Source organism: Drosophila virilis, chromosome X (genome assembly GCF_030788295.1).
Source record: "Drosophila virilis strain 15010-1051.87 chromosome X, Dvir_AGI_RSII-ME, whole genome shotgun sequence".
In the NCBI taxonomy this organism is placed as follows: Eukaryota; Metazoa; Arthropoda; class Insecta; order Diptera; family Drosophilidae; genus Drosophila; species Drosophila virilis.
Genome location: NC_091543.1, coordinates 26,851,694 through 26,870,816, shown reverse-complemented (window position 1 = coordinate 26,870,816; position 19,123 = coordinate 26,851,694). Strand labels below are relative to the sequence as shown.

Here is a 19,123-nt window from a genome sequence, read left to right as displayed (position 1 = left end):
AAGTACTTGTAATTATTGCACACATTGCTTTAATTAAACATACTACGCCAAAGCATAAGCGAGGGCTTTATAGACACACTAAATACTATTGCCTACTTTTGTGCGGGCCAAGTTTTATTTCTCATAGCTGCTGCCACTATGCGCAATTCGTTTAAAAGTATATTGTTGTTAAAAAAAAAATAGTAATAATAATATATAAAATATAAATTTAAAGATGATCGAATGAAAATTAAATCTATTTTCAGTATGAATATTCGGTATAATTATCATGAATAATAACGATATATGAGAAGACACAAATTTCTGTTTATTTATTGAAAACTCTATCCAATTATTTATAAGAATTGAAATAATGTTTTGTAGATGGTTTTCTTCTCGACAAACAACAGATGTAACAACCATACATATTTTCACTAAAATGTAATTTTTCACTTTCTTTTGGCAACTTCATGAAGATTGGATGCAAATGAAACTAACTCCAATACGATATTCGATTTCATAAATTGAACTGTTGCGAGTGCTTTAGCTAAACTTTGGAATAGCCAACAAGCTTGGCACTTTTCCTTACACACGAATATTTATTGAGGCTAGGCTGCCGCTATATGGCAACCCTGCCCATTCTAGTGTGGCAACACAATCAATGCAAGGGCGAAAACGAGCCAAGACAGTTACTTAAATAACTTTGCAGCAACAAAGCAAGGCGCGGGCGGGGGCGGGGGCGGGTAGATGGCGGTGAGTGGGGCTCCCGCCGGAAGTTATTGAGTACGGCAAAGGCGCGACCTAAAACATCAACAAAAACAACAACAATAACAACAAGAACGACTCTGAAACGGCTTTGGCGTTGCCACCTGCCGTCACCATTGGCTGGCGTGCAAAATTTGTGTTCGATGAATTTATTACTTTTGATGTTCAAACACGAAAACTGCTGCAGGCCATAAAACAAGCAGCGAGCGCCAAAAACTTAAGGACAAGCGCCAAGGCCAAGCCAAGCCAAGCCAAAGCCCAAGGAGTACCCAAGAGCCCAGACTCAGACGCCAAATAGTAGAAGGCGGCTGAACAGAGTTTGGAACAGCAAATGCTATTAAAAGTTTACATGTCTCAATAGAGTGTTAAGAGATTAGTTGGCATAAAATATTGGAGAATTCCAACCAAAAGGCAGGCGGCCTTGTTGAAAAGTTAAGAGCCGGTTGACTGTGCACGCCCTGCAGCGGGGGCAGTAGCCCCAGCAGAGGTAGGGGGCAGGTAATTTTGGTGATTTTATGCTGTAATTTCAAATAGGTGGAGTTGGAAACGTTCCAAGCTGAAATTAAATAAAATTTTAGCAAAAACTAATTATGAAAAAGCAATTTTAATATGCAGCTTGGACTTTTTTGTAAAAAATAAAATATTAAATGTGAAAATATATATTATTATTTTTTGCTTTTATTATGTAAGCTATGCCACAATTAATTTATCTGCACCTTGCTTTTAAAATACATATCTTTGTATGATAATAACAACTTTATTGGACCTATATTAATACTTAAATATACACTTGAATGACGCGCTCATCTGAAACTTCACACACACGATTATATTAGCGTCATCTATCAGTAGGCGGGAGAAGAATTTTTATATAAACACAGCACTGAAAGAACAGGAAGATATGTTACATTTATTTTATATATTAGATTTAAAATACGTACCATTTTGTTATAATTGATGTCGCCTGCTCCGCCAAAGCCACAGTCACTGCCTCCTCCATTGTTCAAGTCGCCGACTCCTTCATAGTTGAGGCCGCTGCAGCTTCAGCTTCGGCTCTTTTTGCTTATAATGTGTGGTGATCACCAACTAGTCATTAACTTTGACCTAGACATTATTATGATAATAGTATTAACAAATTGTGATTGTAATCGCATAAGATGTACAATCCATAGCATGTAAAATGTAAAAATATACAATTATATAAGTTTACAATATTATAAAGCTATAAAGTTATGAATTTGACATATAAATAATAATACTTATATATATAATAATGGTCAGTCTATAAACATGATTCAACTGTTTAAAGTTCGAGAAACAATGATATTGCATGCGAGATAAGAGCTTGGGCTCTCCGGACTCACATATAAAGAGTGTGCTGGCTGTGAAGCAGTTGCCAATTTAGTTGCAACATCATGACTAGTCTCTCGGGACTACTGGTTGTTGGACTGATGTTGCTGGTGTACGCCAGGGCCGAGGACAAGAGCTATAGCATCGAGCTAAGCTCGTTTGAAAATGGGAATATTGACTGGGCCGATTGGGGCACGCTGCGCATAAGGCATGTGGGACGCAACAAGTATACTCTGGACAGGAATATCGAATTTGAAAGGAATATTGGTGATGAGCAGAGCGTAAGACACTTTCCAAATTATATATAATATATTATATATATATGTATTATATCTTATTAAACTCTTCAGATGTGGCGGCATGTGTTCGGCTACGAAGAGGATACCAAACAGATAGGTTCCTTAATAAAGGTTCCATTCTGTCAGTTCGTCAACGAGAAGTTCATTTTGCAAAAGAAGTCCAATATGATAGAACAGGGCGACTGTCCATTTTCTAAGGACAAGTACACAATAGACAACTACGAACTGGAGACCACCTTCCTGCCACCTACTATGCCCATGGGGGATTACCTATTGGTGCTTAACATAACGGATAAAGATGATAATGTCAGTGGTCATTTGGCCTCTGTCACACTAACCCAATGACATCTGTTCATATTTTTTGTTGTTTACTTTTGCTAATTTCTTATTATAGTATTCTTTATTTTGGGTGGATCCATTTGGCACTGCAGGCGTTTTACATATATGTGTATGTCTTACTTATCTTAAGCTTCTTTCCCACTTGTCAAACATAAAACAATTTCGCTTTCAAGGACCTAGAACTTAATGCAAGCTTTTCATTCCCAAATATTTAGGATTTAACCAGAACCAAGCTGAAATCCCAAGTGGAATTGAAATATATTTGGATTAGTTGCAGAAGCTTGAGTATTTTGACAAGAAAGATGCAAAACTTATGTAATGTCAGAAATCGGTTAAGACTTGGGACTACACATCCAACATTTGAGGATAGCTATGATGTTTAATATTCGTTTTTATTCCCTTGAATAGTTCTAATATTTCTCAAATGCTTAAATTTTGGTATAATAAGCTATCATTAAATATACAGAGGTTATCAATTTCAAGATGTTGGCAGAGTATTCGCCGAACAAGTTAAGAGGGAGCTTGAGAATTGAGAGGGTATCTGAAGAGTCTGGCGTCTAGTGTGATTTAGAGCTTTGTCAAGTACTTGCATGCTGAAAATTTCAAATACAAAATACAAAAATTGGAAGGCACAAAATTCAGTTTCTGCATCAACACCTCGTCTAATTGAAATTTGCAATTGCAATTGCTGCCGTTGTCCCGTTATTTCACGCTGTGCCATTTGTCATTGACAAGCAGAGTGGCAACGCCCAGCATATGGCAAGGCTCTCCAAAATACGCGAGCATAATGACAGCTGCCCCAGCATCCCACTCTCTCTCTCCCTCTCTCTCTCTCTCTCTATCGTGCAGCACAGCATGCATAAAGGGTTGTGCATTGGGTTGGGTGCGGGGATCGGGGTTGGGGTTTTGCTTATGGCTTTGCAATGGGCTGTGTTTTTGCTAAAAATGATTATCTGTGCATTACAATCCATTGATTCCACTTAAGCACCGTTACAATTGCACACACTCGCACACACACGCAGAGACAGAGCGACAGCCACATGCGACACTTAATTAACAAATATGCATTACAAACACCCGCAACGAGCAGCAATTGGTTGGTCATGTCATCAGTTCGCCCACCCATAACCAGAAGCCCCAGACCCTGGCGGCCTTCCTCTGCCCTACGGCACCCCTGCAGCAGCAGCAGCAATACACACAAACACACACACTCACATATTGCTGCACATTTGCATTGCCTATGCATGTGGATGGCTTTTTATTTGCCTCGTCAGCGTCAACCACCCGCGTGGCAGCAACAGCAGCCGTGGCAGCAGCAACCGTTGCCGCCGTCGCCGTCGCAATTGGGGAGTTGTGTTGCATGTGTTTAATTGAAAAATCATATGCAGCTCGCATAATTATGTTTATTGCAATAATCTGATGCGAATTTTCAAAACACAAACTGAATGCTTTAGACGACAGCGCCCCAAAGCAGGCAACCTGGCAACCCTGCCAACACCTGACACCCCCACCCCCACCGTCGCCGCCGCCGCCACACGTCACGCACTTTTGTGCTATCTGTTGCTGTTGCCTGTTGGCTGTTGGTGCACATTAAATTGCACTTGAAATTGCACATTTCAACGCCTACTGATTATGACAGATAATTATGTTATCGAGTGTTGCCACACGCAAGCGTTGCCCCTTTGTTCGCGAGCAGTTTGACGCATCCCAAGTCTCTGGATGCTAGCTGGGGTATCTTTTATGCATACATATGAGTAGGTACACACTCACATAATACTAGCGGCCTTTTTCCGGCCTTGCCCGGGCCAAGTTTTATGTTGCATTTTTTAGATGTCCCTAACAATCTACTGAAAATGAGTTTAATGTTAATTAAATTATAAGCCGAAAGAGATAATTTACTTAGTACCATGCGCTGCGTGGAACAATTTCTTCAATCTTGTTTATAGCAAAGCCTTAAACTCGAGCTTGAAGATGAAAAGTGTGATACACATATCACATGATATTAGACCACTATCTTTGAAAACGAGTTTGAGCTCGATCAGATGGTAAACAAAAATGTTTCATTTATTCATTTTTCAAGATTTGTTCGTACATGAGATTGGATTTAACCATTACTTATGCCATAACTGTTTACTATACTACAAATATCTGTTGTCTAGCTTTCAAGGCATATGATCACCAATTAGCCAGGCACAAGCAGGTTTTTATAACAGATAATACAGATAGATAATAGAAGCCAATCTACGTAATTTTAAAAGTAAAATTAAGTAATAAGTAGGTTTTAATATAATAGACTTGGCATTTTCATTTATTATCCTACGTTGAATTTAGTTTGATTATTCTATTATGGCTTACATGATATGGAATCAGCATACTATACCCATATTTGAAAGCTGATATTATTTATATTTTGAAAAATGTATTTGGTCAGCGACAATTCCAAGTTTGGGTGTACTTCATATTTCTTATGCACTTTAGCATCGAGCTAAAGATTATCAATCTGTAAACTTGAACTTGGATTCAACGCGTTTGTAGGGCTATGGAAATGCTTGGACGATAAGAACCGAATATTTTTGACGCTCACAAAAACAAATAAATTTCCTCAAATTCTGATAACATTATACAAAATATTGTAATATAAAAGTTTTTTAATTATATTATTATTTGTGGGTATGTACAATGAATTTGTTCGATTTTGAGCAACGTTTTCAAAGCATATTTGTGCAGAGAACTGCATTTTATAACGTTTTTATATATATTTATACACAGTTGCACTTTATATAATTATGTTATGTTAGGTTTGTAATTGAATCTGAATTTAAAAATAACACCCAAAAATAATACCCAAATATATTTACATGCTGAGAGTTAACATTTTTAACGAATGTGATCTGGGTGGGCATAGCACATGATATGGAAATCTGTAATATAAATATAATATAATATAAAACATAGAAGTGCGCAGAAACGCGTTTTATCCCTCTCTCTTTCTCTCTCTGTCTCTCTCTCTCTCTCTGACACGCTCACACAGTCTCAATTCCTTATCAGCATATTTATATGTTATTCACATATATACATATACAAACATACGCATAAATATATTTTGAATATGAATGAGTAAGCTGTCGAAAAAAGTAAAGCAGAAAACTGATTAGGTCTAGAGTGCTATTAAAGCTGATACCCTGTAGTCTTCAGAAAATAGGAATCAACATATTGGTTAAATGAAGTTTAGGTGAACTTTATAATTTTATTTTGTACTTTGTAAACATACGTAAATTATTATTTTATTTATATATATAATAGAATTGCCTTATCACTGTTACGTTTATCCCCATATATGAAGATACCCTTTTTACACACTTTTGTTAAAACAGGGTATATCAAAGCGCAGCCTCTAGACCCTTGGTAGCAGCTGAGGCCAATTGCGAAATTTAGTTTTGTTTCAATTCATTTGCGCTTCAGTCACATTTTCAAGTTAAAAATGTTTTTCAAACAAATTCTATTATTGTTTATGTTGATGCAAGCCATGGTGTTCGCTTTCGGAGTGGTATGTTATTCAGTTAAATTACAATAAGGTTTATATAAACTATTTCTAAAATCCTATTTTATGATTGTTGTCAAGGACTTGCAAGCGACAAACCTGAAGTCGGAGTTCAGCGTCAAATGTTTTGGAATAATGCAACCGCTGCTGCAGGAAATTGCCGTAAAAAAGGAGAAAATTGATCGATTTGATGAGATCATACAAAATAAAGAGAACACGCTGGTCGAAATACAGAGCAAATATGATCAAGTGCAAATAAAGCTCGCCGTTGCGGAGACTGCGCTTAGGGAGAAGGAACACCAACTGGTGCAACAGCAGGATTTGTGCAACTCCCATAGAAACAACAGCAATGTGAAGGATGAGCTATTGAAGGCCTACAAGCTACAAGTACAGGATAAAACCATTCGAATTGAGCAGCTGCTAAAAGAGTCCAAGGAACAGGCTGAATTGCTGGACAGCTGCAAATTGCAGGCCAAGGCAAAGGAAGTTCAAATAGAGCAGCTGCAGGAAGTGGCTCAGGCAAATGAGCTACTACAATTGGCAACAGCTAAGAACGTGACACAGAAGGAGGAGCAAATCCAGCAGCTGCTGTTCGATGCGAAGGAAACCAAAGAACAAATCGAGAACTACAAATCCCAAATCAAAAGCAAAGATGAGCAGTTGGAGAAACTGCATGCGGAAATACACTGGAATAACGTTAAAGTCCAGGAGCTGGAAAATAGTCTAAGGAATAAAGATCAACAAATTGCCGAGCTGCAGGCGGAAGTCAAAAGAATGTTGAATCAACGAAGCGCACTCGGATTGCAAGTCGATGCAAGCGAGATGCAAATCGAGCAAAAACAATCGGAAATCAAGAATTTACAATCGGAACTGCATGAGGTGCAGGCACAGTTATCGGAGTACAGGATGCAAGTCGATAGGCTGCAATCGACAAATTGTCATTGGTTTGGCAACTCCTCCGATATACACAAGATACGAGCACCCGGCATCGATCCCTTTGAGGTGCTCTGCGATTCTCGATTGGCTGGGCCAGGCTGGACCGTAATACAGCGTCGCATTGATGGTAGCGAGAACTTTTATCGGAACTGGAGCGATTATCGCGTAGGTTTTGGCAGCTTGCAAGGCGAATTCTTTATCGGTATGGAGAAGCTCTACAGACTGACCATGGCCCAGACCCAGGAGCTGTACATCCATCTGGAGGCCTTTGATAATTCCACCTACTTTGCCCGCTACGCGGATTTTAGCGTTGGCAGCGAAAGCGAGGCCTACGCTCTGAAACTTTTGGGCACCTACACGGGCAATGCGAGCGACGCCCTTTACTTTGCCAGAAACCGAAAGTTTTCCACTCATGACGTTGATAATGACAGGAGCGACGGAAATTGTGCGGAGCAGAAGCATGGCGCCTGGTGGTATGATCGATGTGGTCACAGGTAGGTCAAAGTTCAAATTTCGTTGAATTCCATCAGCTTAATACAACCTGAATTCCATCTCGCTTGCAGCAACCTCAATGGTCGGTACTTGAATGAGGGATCTAAAGATCATATTGGCATTTATTGGCTTGGGAGACACGCCTTTTCCTTTAAGGCAGTGCAAATGATGCTGCGACCCAAGTCGGTTCAATATACCTGATAATCAGATCATGCCTATAAAAGTTAGTTTTAAATCATAATTTGGTAAATTTACTAAGGCCAAGAGAATAAAAACAACATCTTTTTAACTTGTGCGCTACGACCCGAGTCTCTTGACTTCAAGTAGGTCTCTGTAAAAATGGAACTTTAGATGTTGAGTTCAATATGGTATGGGTGAATTTAAATTTTCCGCGGAGAAAAAATGGATAAAATAGTTATATATAAAGTTGTAAGGCGCGAAACTTGCCTCGGACAAAGCCGGACAATATATAAGGTTTATGAAATATATACTATTAGTTATTTTTCTCAAGTATTTCACCCAGATTTGAGTATTTTCAAGTACTTAGTTATCTTCGTGGCAGCTGCTGTTGTCTCAGTTCCTAGGGCATACATAGTGCGCTGTGTATGCGCATATGTGTTTTGGCTTTTTGGATTACATATTATTATTAAGTCAGTTCACAAGCCAAGTGAACACTCGGTTCGAGTTAGGAGGACGTTTGGGGAAACGATGCTAAGCGTTGCCAGGCCACAAAATTTGTTTGTGATTATGCCCAACCGCAGACCGGAAAAGTGGGAGGGATGGGGCGCGTGTGTGTGCTTTGCTGAGCTGTGCTGTGTATTATGTAGGTACACATATTTTTAATCATCATTAACAATAATTCGAGAAATACTTTTAATTTTTTTCCGTTTCGTTCTTGTACCTGGCGCAGGGCTCAAGACGACGCCGACGTAAAAGACGTTGGCCTGGGTGCACTTGGGTTTTGTCTTACGAAAGGGATAACAGCATGGCATGGCATGTGTGTGTGTGTGGGTTGGGTTGGGTGGTTGTGTGTGTGTGTGTGCGGTGTGTGTTTGTGCTGCTTATTCCCCGCGCTACTTGCTGCCACTTCTGCCTCAATGACATTGCACTTACTGCTCCGTCGTCGCGGCAAAAAGATTTATGAAAATATTGCGTTTGGAGCTGTTGCTTCTACCATACAGCCCCCCATCTGCCCCCGGCTCCAGCGACCACTGGCAGCGTTCTGCTGGCTTCCTCAGGGATTGTGTTGCCTGCGGTACGTATTGTAGGAGAGCATTGGGGGTAGGTGTCTTTTGCTTGTGTGCAATATTAATTATTATAGGCGAGCCACCCACACAAATAAATCATAAATTAAAAGCCAAGACGCAGTGCCGTCCAAGCAGAAAGCGTCCCAAGCCCAAGGCGTGGCCCAACCCTCTTTCTGGCCCCCATAATAAACAATTTTTATCATTAAACGCATTTGATAATTAAAAATTGTCATTTTTTAACAGCGCTCGCTCTTCTGAAATATCATTTTTCTCACATAATTTTTTTCTTCTAATTTTTTTTTCTTCGTTTTTTGGTTGCAAAAATATTAAATTACCAAATGGGTGTGCTGCGGACAGAGGGTTGGGGCCTGGGCTTTGGGGCAAGGGGTGTTTCGTGGACGTATACAAAAGCAACGGCATTTATCATTTTGCCAACTGTTTGTTTGATAAGGGGACACACAAAATTAAAAATAAAATACAAAAAAATACTCAGCTAAAAAACGCAAAGCACATAAATAAAAATTAATTGGTGACCAAAAGAAAAACCAAAAAAAAAAAGTGATTGTAAAACTAAGTTAAAAGGCACATAAATATTACTTAAAATATATTTCGAAAGTGGATGTGACCCAAATGAGATAAAGAAAATGCGTAATTTTTAGATGTCTAAGCCAACTCACTTTCCCATTTCCCATTTGTCTCCCCCTCTCTCTCTCTCTCTCCCTCTCTCTCTCTATATATATATATATATATATATATATATATATATCCCTCTCTCTTGGTCTTATCCTTTCCCTAATGAAATGTAGTTCCAGGTTACATAAATATTTTTCACTTCAAACTTTAATTTCAGTTCAAGCTTATATCACTACACCTTTAAGTTGCCTTTTCCCCTCCTCGTTTAGTTTCTTCTTTTTCTCTCCATCTTGCTGCCTGAAGTCTGTTTCGATTGTCTTGCAAAGCTCTTAAGGTTTCATTTCATTAAATTTTATAAGCTTTTCGATTTCATTTCACAACAATTGCAATTCTATTCAAACGGGGGCAACAGAACCATTCGATGTAATGCATCCTTTACTCGAATATTTACTTTTACAATTGTTAATCTAATTCAACTGTGGCTTTCTCTCCATTCAACTTTCACTCTCTCTCTGGTCTGTCAGACGCCATAACAATAAGTATCAGAATACTCGTTACGGCCAGACAGATGCCAAATTGTAGCTGTAAATGTGCTGCCAATTGATGGAGCTACCCGCCATAAAAACAACTTGAAATCGCTGTATAAATAAATACTTAAACGGAATTCAATAGGTTAAGGCTGTATTTTAATTTGCCGTGTTGTGAATCGTGTCTATGAAACACATCATATTTAGTTGGCTTGAGAAATGAGAATAAACATTGTTGTTAAGTATTTTTAAAGATCATGAGAATCGCATTGAAAGACGATACCCAATCGATATTTGAGACGAAGAGAGTGTACTGGTAGAAGTAAGGGAAGAGATAGCGAGAGAGAGAGAGAGAGAGAGAGAGAAAGAGAGAGAGAGTTGCATATAGCCTGATACAGATGGGAAGAGCTTGAGAAAGCAGTGTAATAATGAGACTCATGCAACCATTCTTGTGCGAAATTCACATAAAATGGCGATATTTAGATGACGGACTTAAAGAGAGTGGTAGAGTTACATAACGTTGATATTGATTTAGGGAGACATGAGCGATGAATTCTCCTGCTTGTAATACTGATTAAAGGTAACTTAATTATACCCTTCCAACCCATTTAATATTATAATACAATAGTTCTTCAAAATTAAATAACGTATTAAATCATATAAAAAAGCAAATAAACGCATTACGCATAATTTTTCAGAAATTACCAACACTCATAAATTGAATATGTGAAGAGGAAAAGCTGAAAAGAAGGCACCAAAAAAATATAATGGGAAAATAAAAAAAAAGGGCAGGAAATTTAAATTACCTGTGCCGTAATTACACAAAAGAATATGCCAATAAAAATGACTTATGTATCAATTTCCTTTACGACGACTCCACAGGACGAAAACGACAACGATGATAATAATAAAAGGCAGCTACAACAACAACAACAACAACAACAAGCGCAACAAGAGTGGCAACAACAACAACAACGACAACAGTGGCAACGCCGTGCACAAAGCGAAAATTTCAATTTTATTTTTATTGCCTTATTGTGTATCAAATATTTACAATTATTTGCCATGAGCCATTCGGCCAGACGGGGAGAGGCTGGGCTGGCGGCCTGAGGAGGCGATGGGCGTGTGCATGCTGATAAATTCAAATAAACTGTGCAGTGTAACCAAGGTGAAAATGATAGCGCCTGCCCACGCCCACCCTTGACGCCGCCCTCGTCCACGTCCTAAGCAGTCAGCAGCCAAAAGCAGCAGCAGCAGCAGCAGCAGCAGCAAAAGTTTTCGATCAAAAAGCGACAGAAAATTGCATGGAAAATGTGAAATGGAAAATGGCTTTGGTTGTGGCTCAGACTCTGGCCTAAATGGAGGCGCAGCGCCGTGCCGTTTTTGCGTGGCATTAAAATTTTATTTTAATGTCATCGAGACGTTGATTTACAGCAGTCACTGTGCGAGACTGCGAGTCGGCCAGAATAGGAGAGATACCTGGAGAAAGCGAGAGCGAGCTAGAAGGCATTGTGGTGCATCAGCCGAATATAATTTTATTCAAATAATATTTTATTGCGTCGAAAAGGTGGTAATAGCGCGTAAAATGCCAAAGTCAATGCCGAGGCAGAGGCTGAAGCCTCGCACTCACATCCGCATTCACAACCGCATTAAATAACTGAACTGTGGCTTCTTTCCCTGATCTCTTCTCTTCTGTCTACACATCTTTTCCATATTCCAGATCTTTTATATTTGCTTACTTTCTAGATTTGATTGATAGGTAGTATACAAATCTTGACATATACCGTTGTTCAGTATAAAAAACTGTGTGTACTGCTGAATTAACTTATCTAACGAGAATAACGCAAAGGTCGTCTACTATTTGTCATAAATGCAAATCGTTTGCCTTGCTTTTCTTTAAGATTATAGCACCTGTATTTGGAATATAGCCCAATTCCATTTAGTACGAAGCGCCCACTAACACAGGTTTATCAGCCTAGCTCGTACAGTGTTGACTATCAATTAACTTGTTATGTTAGCTGCGCAAAAACAAAGCAAAAGGCGCAACAAATAGCGCTAATAAGTCAATAAATCCATTTAGGCCAGAGCCAAGAGGAACAACATGTATCCCGAGCCCCTCTGCTCCCTACGAAATGGGGAACAAATGGCAGTCAAAGGCAGGTGAAAAACTTTTGCCGGTTGCCACTTAACCGTTCAATTTGGGGTTCCGACCTTTGGAGCTGCTATCTTAGTCAGCTTGTTTTGCGCACCCCAGTGCTCTGCAGCCCCTGTGCCTGATGTCCTGTGTATGTGTGTGTGTGTGTCGTGCTCCTTTCCTTCCCGTTCCGCTCTATTTGCTGCTACCACGTTTTTTGGTGCAAAGTTTTTGCGGCTTTTTCAATATTTTATGAGTCAAGCTTTTGCGTTAACACCTTAAGTACGCAGGGCATTGCGGTTAAAGGGGGATGGGGCTGATAGGGAGGACATATTCCAAGGGGCGCACATTCAGTTTGCCACATGTGTGTGTGTGTGTGTGATTGTGTGTGTGTGGCAGGAAATAACGCGCAAGTTGTAAGTTTTAACTAGCAGCAAACAACTTTTGTCGAGGCTGCCAGGCAGTGGATCGGTTGGAATAGGGTCGGGATGGCGTGGGAGGGCGGTTGCGAGGGTGCACAACGACTGTGGCGCCTGTTGAACGAACTGTTGCTGTTGTTTTTGCTGCGGTCGAAATAAAGCATCGAATATTGCACACACACTCACACACACACACACACACACACACAGAAAAAGCAGCCACACATATATTGTAAACGTCGACAACGATTTATTTGGCAACCAACTTAAGTGCGCCCAAAACGCGCGCGCCTCTACACAGTGCTGGCCCACGTCGCTGCCAGCCACGCCCACGCGCCCACACACACACGCGCACACAAACACACACGCTTGTGACTGTTTTGTTTGTGTGCGGCATTTTTGGCGTCGCTAACTCAATGAGCTGAAATTAAACAATGCAAAAGATTAAGTGCAGATTTGGGACTTTATCTGCCTGTGCCATAAATTGGTATTTAAGGGATACCTCACAAATGTCTATAACACACACACACACATGCTTAGAGTGGGAAGGGGGTCGTTTAGCTGCTGCGCCTTGAAGTATGCAGCCAAAGTTTGTGGTTGCTGCCAACAGGCGAGACAATAGATCAGCGCCCACACATAAGCTAAACTCCTATTGCCGTCCACTGTCTATATCTCCACCTGTTTCCCCCCGTATCTCTCTCTCTCTCTCTCTCGCACTCGCTTTGTGCCCCACTCTCAGTTGCTGTTCTAGCCCAAAAAAGTGCGCCGCAAACTTTTGTTGTTTACCAATAAACAGAAGCTGCCACCTGCAGCTAGCGAGGAGCGTCTCGAGAAGGTGGCAGGTGAGTGGGAAGCACATGAAGTGGCACTAACTAAGCATAGTTTGGGGTATTCAACATGCACAAGATTAATTGCAATCGGTGTTCTGGCATATGTTTTTAGTGTACCCCAAACTCACTTAGCTTTTGCTTGGCAGAGTTTCTTTTGTGCATTGTTCGGCAAGTTTTTCGCTTTAGATCGAGGCAGACGTCTCGAGGCAGGAGGTCGGTGAGGTGGCGTTGCTGGAGTGAGTGCACTTGGCACTGGGTTCGGTAATTAGGCAACTATTTATGGGCAGAGCACACGCCGTTGCAGCCAACGAGACCAAATAAAACACATGTTTCCACGAAGTTTCGATTGAAATGAAGCACGTAAATATCAGGGTTAGGTTAGTTTTAGTTAGGTTAGACTCGACTTGGAATATTCTATGCAGGTAGGAATATTGTAAATGCGATAAGTAAAGAATATATTGACTACATTTAAAAGTTGAAAGCCTCATCTGGCGTAGATATGCATCTAAATCTGATTATAGCCAGCTAAAAAGCGTCTATCATATTTGAATAAAGCACCTTTAAAGATAATTTCATTATACCTGCAAACCACTTATAGGAAGTAGTATAGGAAGGATCTAGCTGTGCCAATCCCAAGACAATGCAAACATTTGCTTTATAACAGAGTCTAGCTTAAAGCATTTGCTTCTAAAAAGATATTCCTTGAGATCTGAGGGACATCTACACAAAAAGCATACATTTTTTTCTTTTGCGGTGCAACAAGAATCTAAAGCTGTTCAGTCGCAGGTTTATTTATGAGTTAAACTTGAATCGCAAGTGCAATATGTTTAATTTATGAATAAATACCTTTTATTTTAAAGCGCAACTGTTATTTACCGACCAGCTCGCATTATATAACTATGTTCTTTTGACCGAGTCTGTTTCGCCCATTTTCCCCAGTTCAAAGCTGATTAAACAGTACATGTTGAGTATCTCGCATTCGGTTCCTTCGTCTATTATGCTTCCTGTTTCTTACTAAATTCTATTATTTTCAATACCAAACATACAAATGTTGATAGCATATTGTTCAAGGTTTACTCATTTATCAGTCTTTAAATAAGTGTATTTTTCTGTCTAACACACACACACACACACACACACACACACGAAGTAAACTGTTCCATTGGCAACAAAGCCAGTCCGATCTGAGGCCTTAATTCGATTGCCTTATTGTGGGAAGGGGGTTGGACTTATGATGGTTATAGTGGTAGTGGGCACGGGGGCGCATCTATACGGTGTTTTGCGATGTCTTAATGGCATAATCACAGGATACCAAGACACAACACAAATACACACAATTGGCCATATGTGGCATGGCAACGCACGAACAGATGGGCAGCAGGATACACTCACACACCACACCACACCACGCCCCTGCCCCTGCCCAATGGTGCCCCAGCATCAACACCATATCACTTTGATTACTTTATTATTGGTAGCAGGCATGCTGCCTATATGCCTTACCTTGCGCCTGGCCAGATCCTGCCTGGCACTCAGAATGATTGTGGAGCTGCTGCTGTTGTTTTTGTTGTTGTTGTTGTTGTTGTTGTTGCTGTTGCTGCTGCCTTGCCTCATTGTCGGCATTTTCCCCGTGTTGTACACTTTTGCCACTTTTCTTATTAGAAGCAATCATATACGTATATACGTGGCGGGCTAAGCCCTCATTACTCGACTCTCTCACTCCGGAGCTCAGGTCTTTCTTTCTCTTTCTGTGTGTAAAAATAAATCATTTTTCTGTTTTTGTTGTTGATTTATGCCTTTGTTCGATGTGTTTGCTACTTGTGCCCATCTTTGTCTCTTACCCAGTCACTCTCTCACGCGCACGCCGTCTGCTTCGTCTGCCCGTCTCTTTCCCGCCAGCACCACCATTTGCTGCACTTTGGCTGCTGTTGATAATGAGCCAAATCATTTTTCGTGAGATAAATTTCCGACTCGCTGCCATATAAGTAGCTGCAAAACTTATGTTTGCGACCCACCACCACCACCACCGGAATCGCCACCAACGTCACCACTAGGCTAGTGGCTTCGCTTTGTCTGGCAAGTCATCAGAGGAGTACCCCGACCCGTCCTCGGCGCAGAATCCTCACCTCGGCGCGACTTTGCCGTCGACAACTTCGAGTTTGGCGCGCTCCTTGAAAGCGTTATAAATCATTGACATGATTAAGCGACGGCACGACACGACATGCTTTTGTTGTAGACCAGTTGAGAATTATTGTTGTTGCGTGTGCTTGTGTGTCTGTGTGTGTGCGTGTGTGTGTGTGTCTGGCTGGCTCCTTTACTCCCCTTTGATTGTTGTGCATGTGGAGCGAGCGATGGAATAAAATGATAATTTAATATCGAAAATTGTTTTTATTGAGTTGATTGCAACGATCGGAATGAGCTGTAACTATGGTGTATATATCTATGTGAGTGTGTGTCTTTAGTTTTTTTTTTTGCTTGTGGCTTGGAGGTGAAAATATTCCTCAGATGCTGAAGAGCCGGGCCAAACGTATACCCGATTTGCTGATAGCGCTAAGGCCTACGTAACTAATCTCACCGCCCCACATACAACACATTTCCCACGGAATTACCGCAAAGTATTACTCGGCGGGGAGGAGTTGCCTATTTTGTATGTACATATGTATGTATGCATGTATGTTTGCATGTATGCATGCGTGTTTGTATATATGTATGTATGTATGTATTTATTTATATGTATATGTGTATATTTGTATGAATGTATGTATACAAACATATGCATATATATATATATATATATATATATATATATATATATATATATATATATATATATATATATATATATATATATCTGTATATATTTTTCACTGTATGTGCTGTATATGTGTTGTATATGTTCGTATGAATGTGTGTCTCAATGTAAGAATTTATGTATGCTTCTTTGTAAATATGCATGTGTGTTAGTAATGCAATTATATATGTTAATAAATGTGTGCATATAATAGTATGCAAGATCAACTTTACCCGTAGCTGAGCTGCAAATTGAAAAATAAGTACTCTTTACTAATGCCTTACCATGCGATTCTCATGAATTCAAGTAGGCTTCATATGCTTCATTTGAATAGTGAAGGTGGCAGCAGCTTTTATACTGAAGGAAGCGGCTTCAAACATGGAGGATGCAATGGGGACTTGAGCAACGGATGAGGAGGCAGCTTTATCTATGGAGACGGCAGCAACTTGAGCAAAGAATGAAGAGCCGGCTTTGACTATAGAGGAGGCGGCAGCTCAAATATAAAGGAGGAAACGGCACCTTCAGCAAAGGAGGAGGCGATTTATCATGGGGAGGAGACAGCGGCTTCCGTGTGGGTGAGTATATGTGTGTGTATGCTAGCTTGTTAAGGCAAAGCTACAGATAAGGTAAATTCCCTATCAAAATCAGTTGAATTCTTGATATATCAGATATATTATTTTTTATTGCTCTCTCTTAAATTAATTGAGCTACATGTGTCTTGCGTATGTGACGTATTTGCCATCGCACTGATTTCTATTTTAAGTCCAGGATTCAATAAATGGCTTTTGAAAAGAAATGGCTTTCTGGATATGGCAATCAAGTGCCGTTTACAAATTGTCTTTGTTTATTTTTTTAAATTTAATAATCAGCTTTTAAGCTAGAGTTCTGTTTGAATATGCAGAAGAAGCTTTTTATGTTTCACTTTATTACTTAAGTATCGCAACATTATCTGCCCAACAATAGAGCAAAGAATATTGTTAGCTTGAATATTTCTGGAAATGTAAAATTATAAATGTTTGTAAATTTGTATATTTTTTAACAAGCTATGGTTGGAGTATGCAGGATATTAACTGGTTTACTTCAAAGGATCACCAAACAGCCGCTTTTTAGGCTTTCATTTTGGCGTCTTACATAACTTGATGTGGACTTAACGGAGAGCAGAGTGCAGAGTGCCCAATACAATAATATATTTTACGCTGTGCCTGCCTTTGCGCTCTTGTTAATCCTTCCCCCGCCCCGTCCCCTCAAACCCCTTGTCAACTTGAGCACAAACACACATCAAACATATTTATATGTGTACTTTAGGAAACTTTGCTAATATGTTAAAACTGTTCATTGACACCAAAAAATGAGCAAAAACCTAGCGAGCGGGAGAAGTGCTGCGCGGATTGGGGGTAGCTGCGAACTAGGGGCAGGCAGTCGAGTGTTTGGCAAAAAAAAAGAAACAAAAAAAGCCAAGCAAAGCTCAAGTGTCAGCGAGTGTAATACTGCATGTGTATGCACGTGTGTGTGTTTGAGTTTTGCTTGCAAGTTGTCGGAGCGCAGGCCGACACTCATATGAGGCGCTGCCGCTGCTGTTGCCGACTGTTTGCAGTGTTGGAAAACACAAACAAAAACTGTGAGCTTATTAAACGGCAGATTTCTCATTCCAATTTTGTTCGCCATTTGCCATTCGCTATTCGCCATTTGCATTTGCTGGCAGGCTCTAGACAAATAGCGCAAATAGAAATAAAACTGACGCTACATATAGAGTAGGAACCCGAGCGAAAAACTTTTGCCGCTATGCAATATTAACTGCTAATTATGGAAGCGCAGCCGTGAAGCGCTATTGCAGCTAACACCGACCCAGTTCTCACTCCCTTTGCCTCTCTCTCTCTCTCTCACTCTCTCACTCTCTCATACTCTGGCTGTCTGGTAGGGTCTATAAGGCCGAACTCTATTGCCCTGTGGCAGTCTGTCAATATTTGTGGAAACACTTTCTGATAGGCAAATGGTTTTTGAATATGCCAAAAAGTTATGCAATTGCAATTGCTTTTCCGAAAACGGCGCCCGGCAACACGGGGCCCCCACTATTTTATTAGAAAACTTTTCCAAATAGCGCGTCTGAAAAATGGGAAAATGCAGCGTAAAACGTGAGGCTGCAAAAGGAATTGTGAATTGCTCTCTGGAGAAGCAGTTTAGTTGCCAATGTTTGACTTTATGCGCTATTTTTAATATTTATTATGACTGATTGTGGTCACAATTTTCCATTTTTCCACAATCTAATTCACCCAACCCCCCATCCCCTAGTCCCCCGCCACGCTAAGAGCTTGTTTGCTTTAGCAGAGGCCGCAATATGAATGGCATAAAAAATGTTTAGACAGGGGCTGGCTGCATTCACGCATTATAATTTAAGTGAAACATAAATATTGATGTAATAAATTAATTTTTGCTGAATTGAAAGATAGAGCGTTCTATAGAGACGTCCACAGTTAGCTGCTCTAACGAAAGCCCACTCCGCGCCTGATTGGAAGCGGGGAGTAAGTCTTCAAAAATGTATGCCACATGAGCGGGGCGGTTGGTGGTGTGATGGTGTTTTTTTTTCGTTTTTGTTTTGAAATGTTATGATGAAGAAGACGCTTGCCTAAGCCATTTTACATGCATTTCTTAAAAATGTCCTTAATTTAATGTGAATTATTTGTGGCATTGACTTATTTTGGAATTTCATTTGAGGTTTTTAAGAAAGTTAAGTAAAGTGAAGCTATAATCTTATATTATACTTAAGAAGACAGTTGCTATTATTTATATATACATTTCGATTTCAAAAATATATTCGTTGTATTGTCTATATTAGTTCATCAG

At 40.1% G+C, this 19,123-nt stretch overlaps 2 protein-coding genes and 1 long non-coding RNA gene across 3 annotated transcripts; 2 read left to right on the top strand and 1 right to left on the bottom strand.

The window, feature by feature from the left end:
- Positions 1-1,512: 1,512 nt before the first annotated feature.
- Positions 1,513-14,544, bottom strand: LOC26530434 (uncharacterized). The gene is made up of 3 exons (XR_001449986.3): positions 14,338-14,544; positions 1,686-1,848; positions 1,513-1,627 (listed from the first exon to the last, which is right to left on the bottom strand). It is a non-coding gene; the product is annotated as an uncharacterized lncRNA (long non-coding RNA).
- On the top strand, positions 2,145-2,914 carry CheA7a (Chemosensory protein A 7a). The gene is made up of 2 exons (XM_002055100.4): positions 2,145-2,375; positions 2,445-2,914. The coding sequence occupies exons 1-2, from the start codon at positions 2,160-2,162 to the stop codon at positions 2,736-2,738; spliced, it is 510 nt and encodes a 169-aa protein (XP_002055136.1). The 5' UTR covers positions 2,145-2,159; the 3' UTR covers positions 2,739-2,914.
- Positions 6,170-7,994, top strand: LOC6631634 (angiopoietin-related protein 7). The gene is made up of 3 exons (XM_002055101.4): positions 6,170-6,279; positions 6,355-7,703; positions 7,773-7,994. The coding sequence occupies exons 1-3, from the start codon at positions 6,214-6,216 to the stop codon at positions 7,900-7,902; spliced, it is 1,545 nt and encodes a 514-aa protein (XP_002055137.2). The 5' UTR covers positions 6,170-6,213; the 3' UTR covers positions 7,903-7,994.
- Positions 14,545-19,123: the final 4,579 nt, after the last annotated feature.

What these genes read in the sequence shown, in the direction of transcription:
- CheA7a (XM_002055100.4), top strand. Translation starts at nt 2,160, where the DNA reads ATGACTAGTCTCTCGGGACTACTGGTTGTTGGACTGATGTTGCTGGTG. An exon ending in ATATTGGTGATGAGCAGAGC is followed by an intron (nt 2,376 to 2,444) that starts GTAAGACACTTT and finishes TAAACTCTTCAG; the next exon opens with ATGTGGCGGCATGTGTTCGG.
- LOC6631634 (XM_002055101.4), top strand. Translation starts at nt 6,214, where the DNA reads ATGTTTTTCAAACAAATTCTATTATTGTTTATGTTGATGCAAGCCATG. An exon ending in TGGTGTTCGCTTTCGGAGTG is followed by an intron (nt 6,280 to 6,354) that starts GTATGTTATTCA and finishes ATTGTTGTCAAG; the next exon opens with GACTTGCAAGCGACAAACCT. An exon ending in TATGATCGATGTGGTCACAG is followed by an intron (nt 7,704 to 7,772) that starts GTAGGTCAAAGT and finishes TCTCGCTTGCAG; the next exon opens with CAACCTCAATGGTCGGTACT.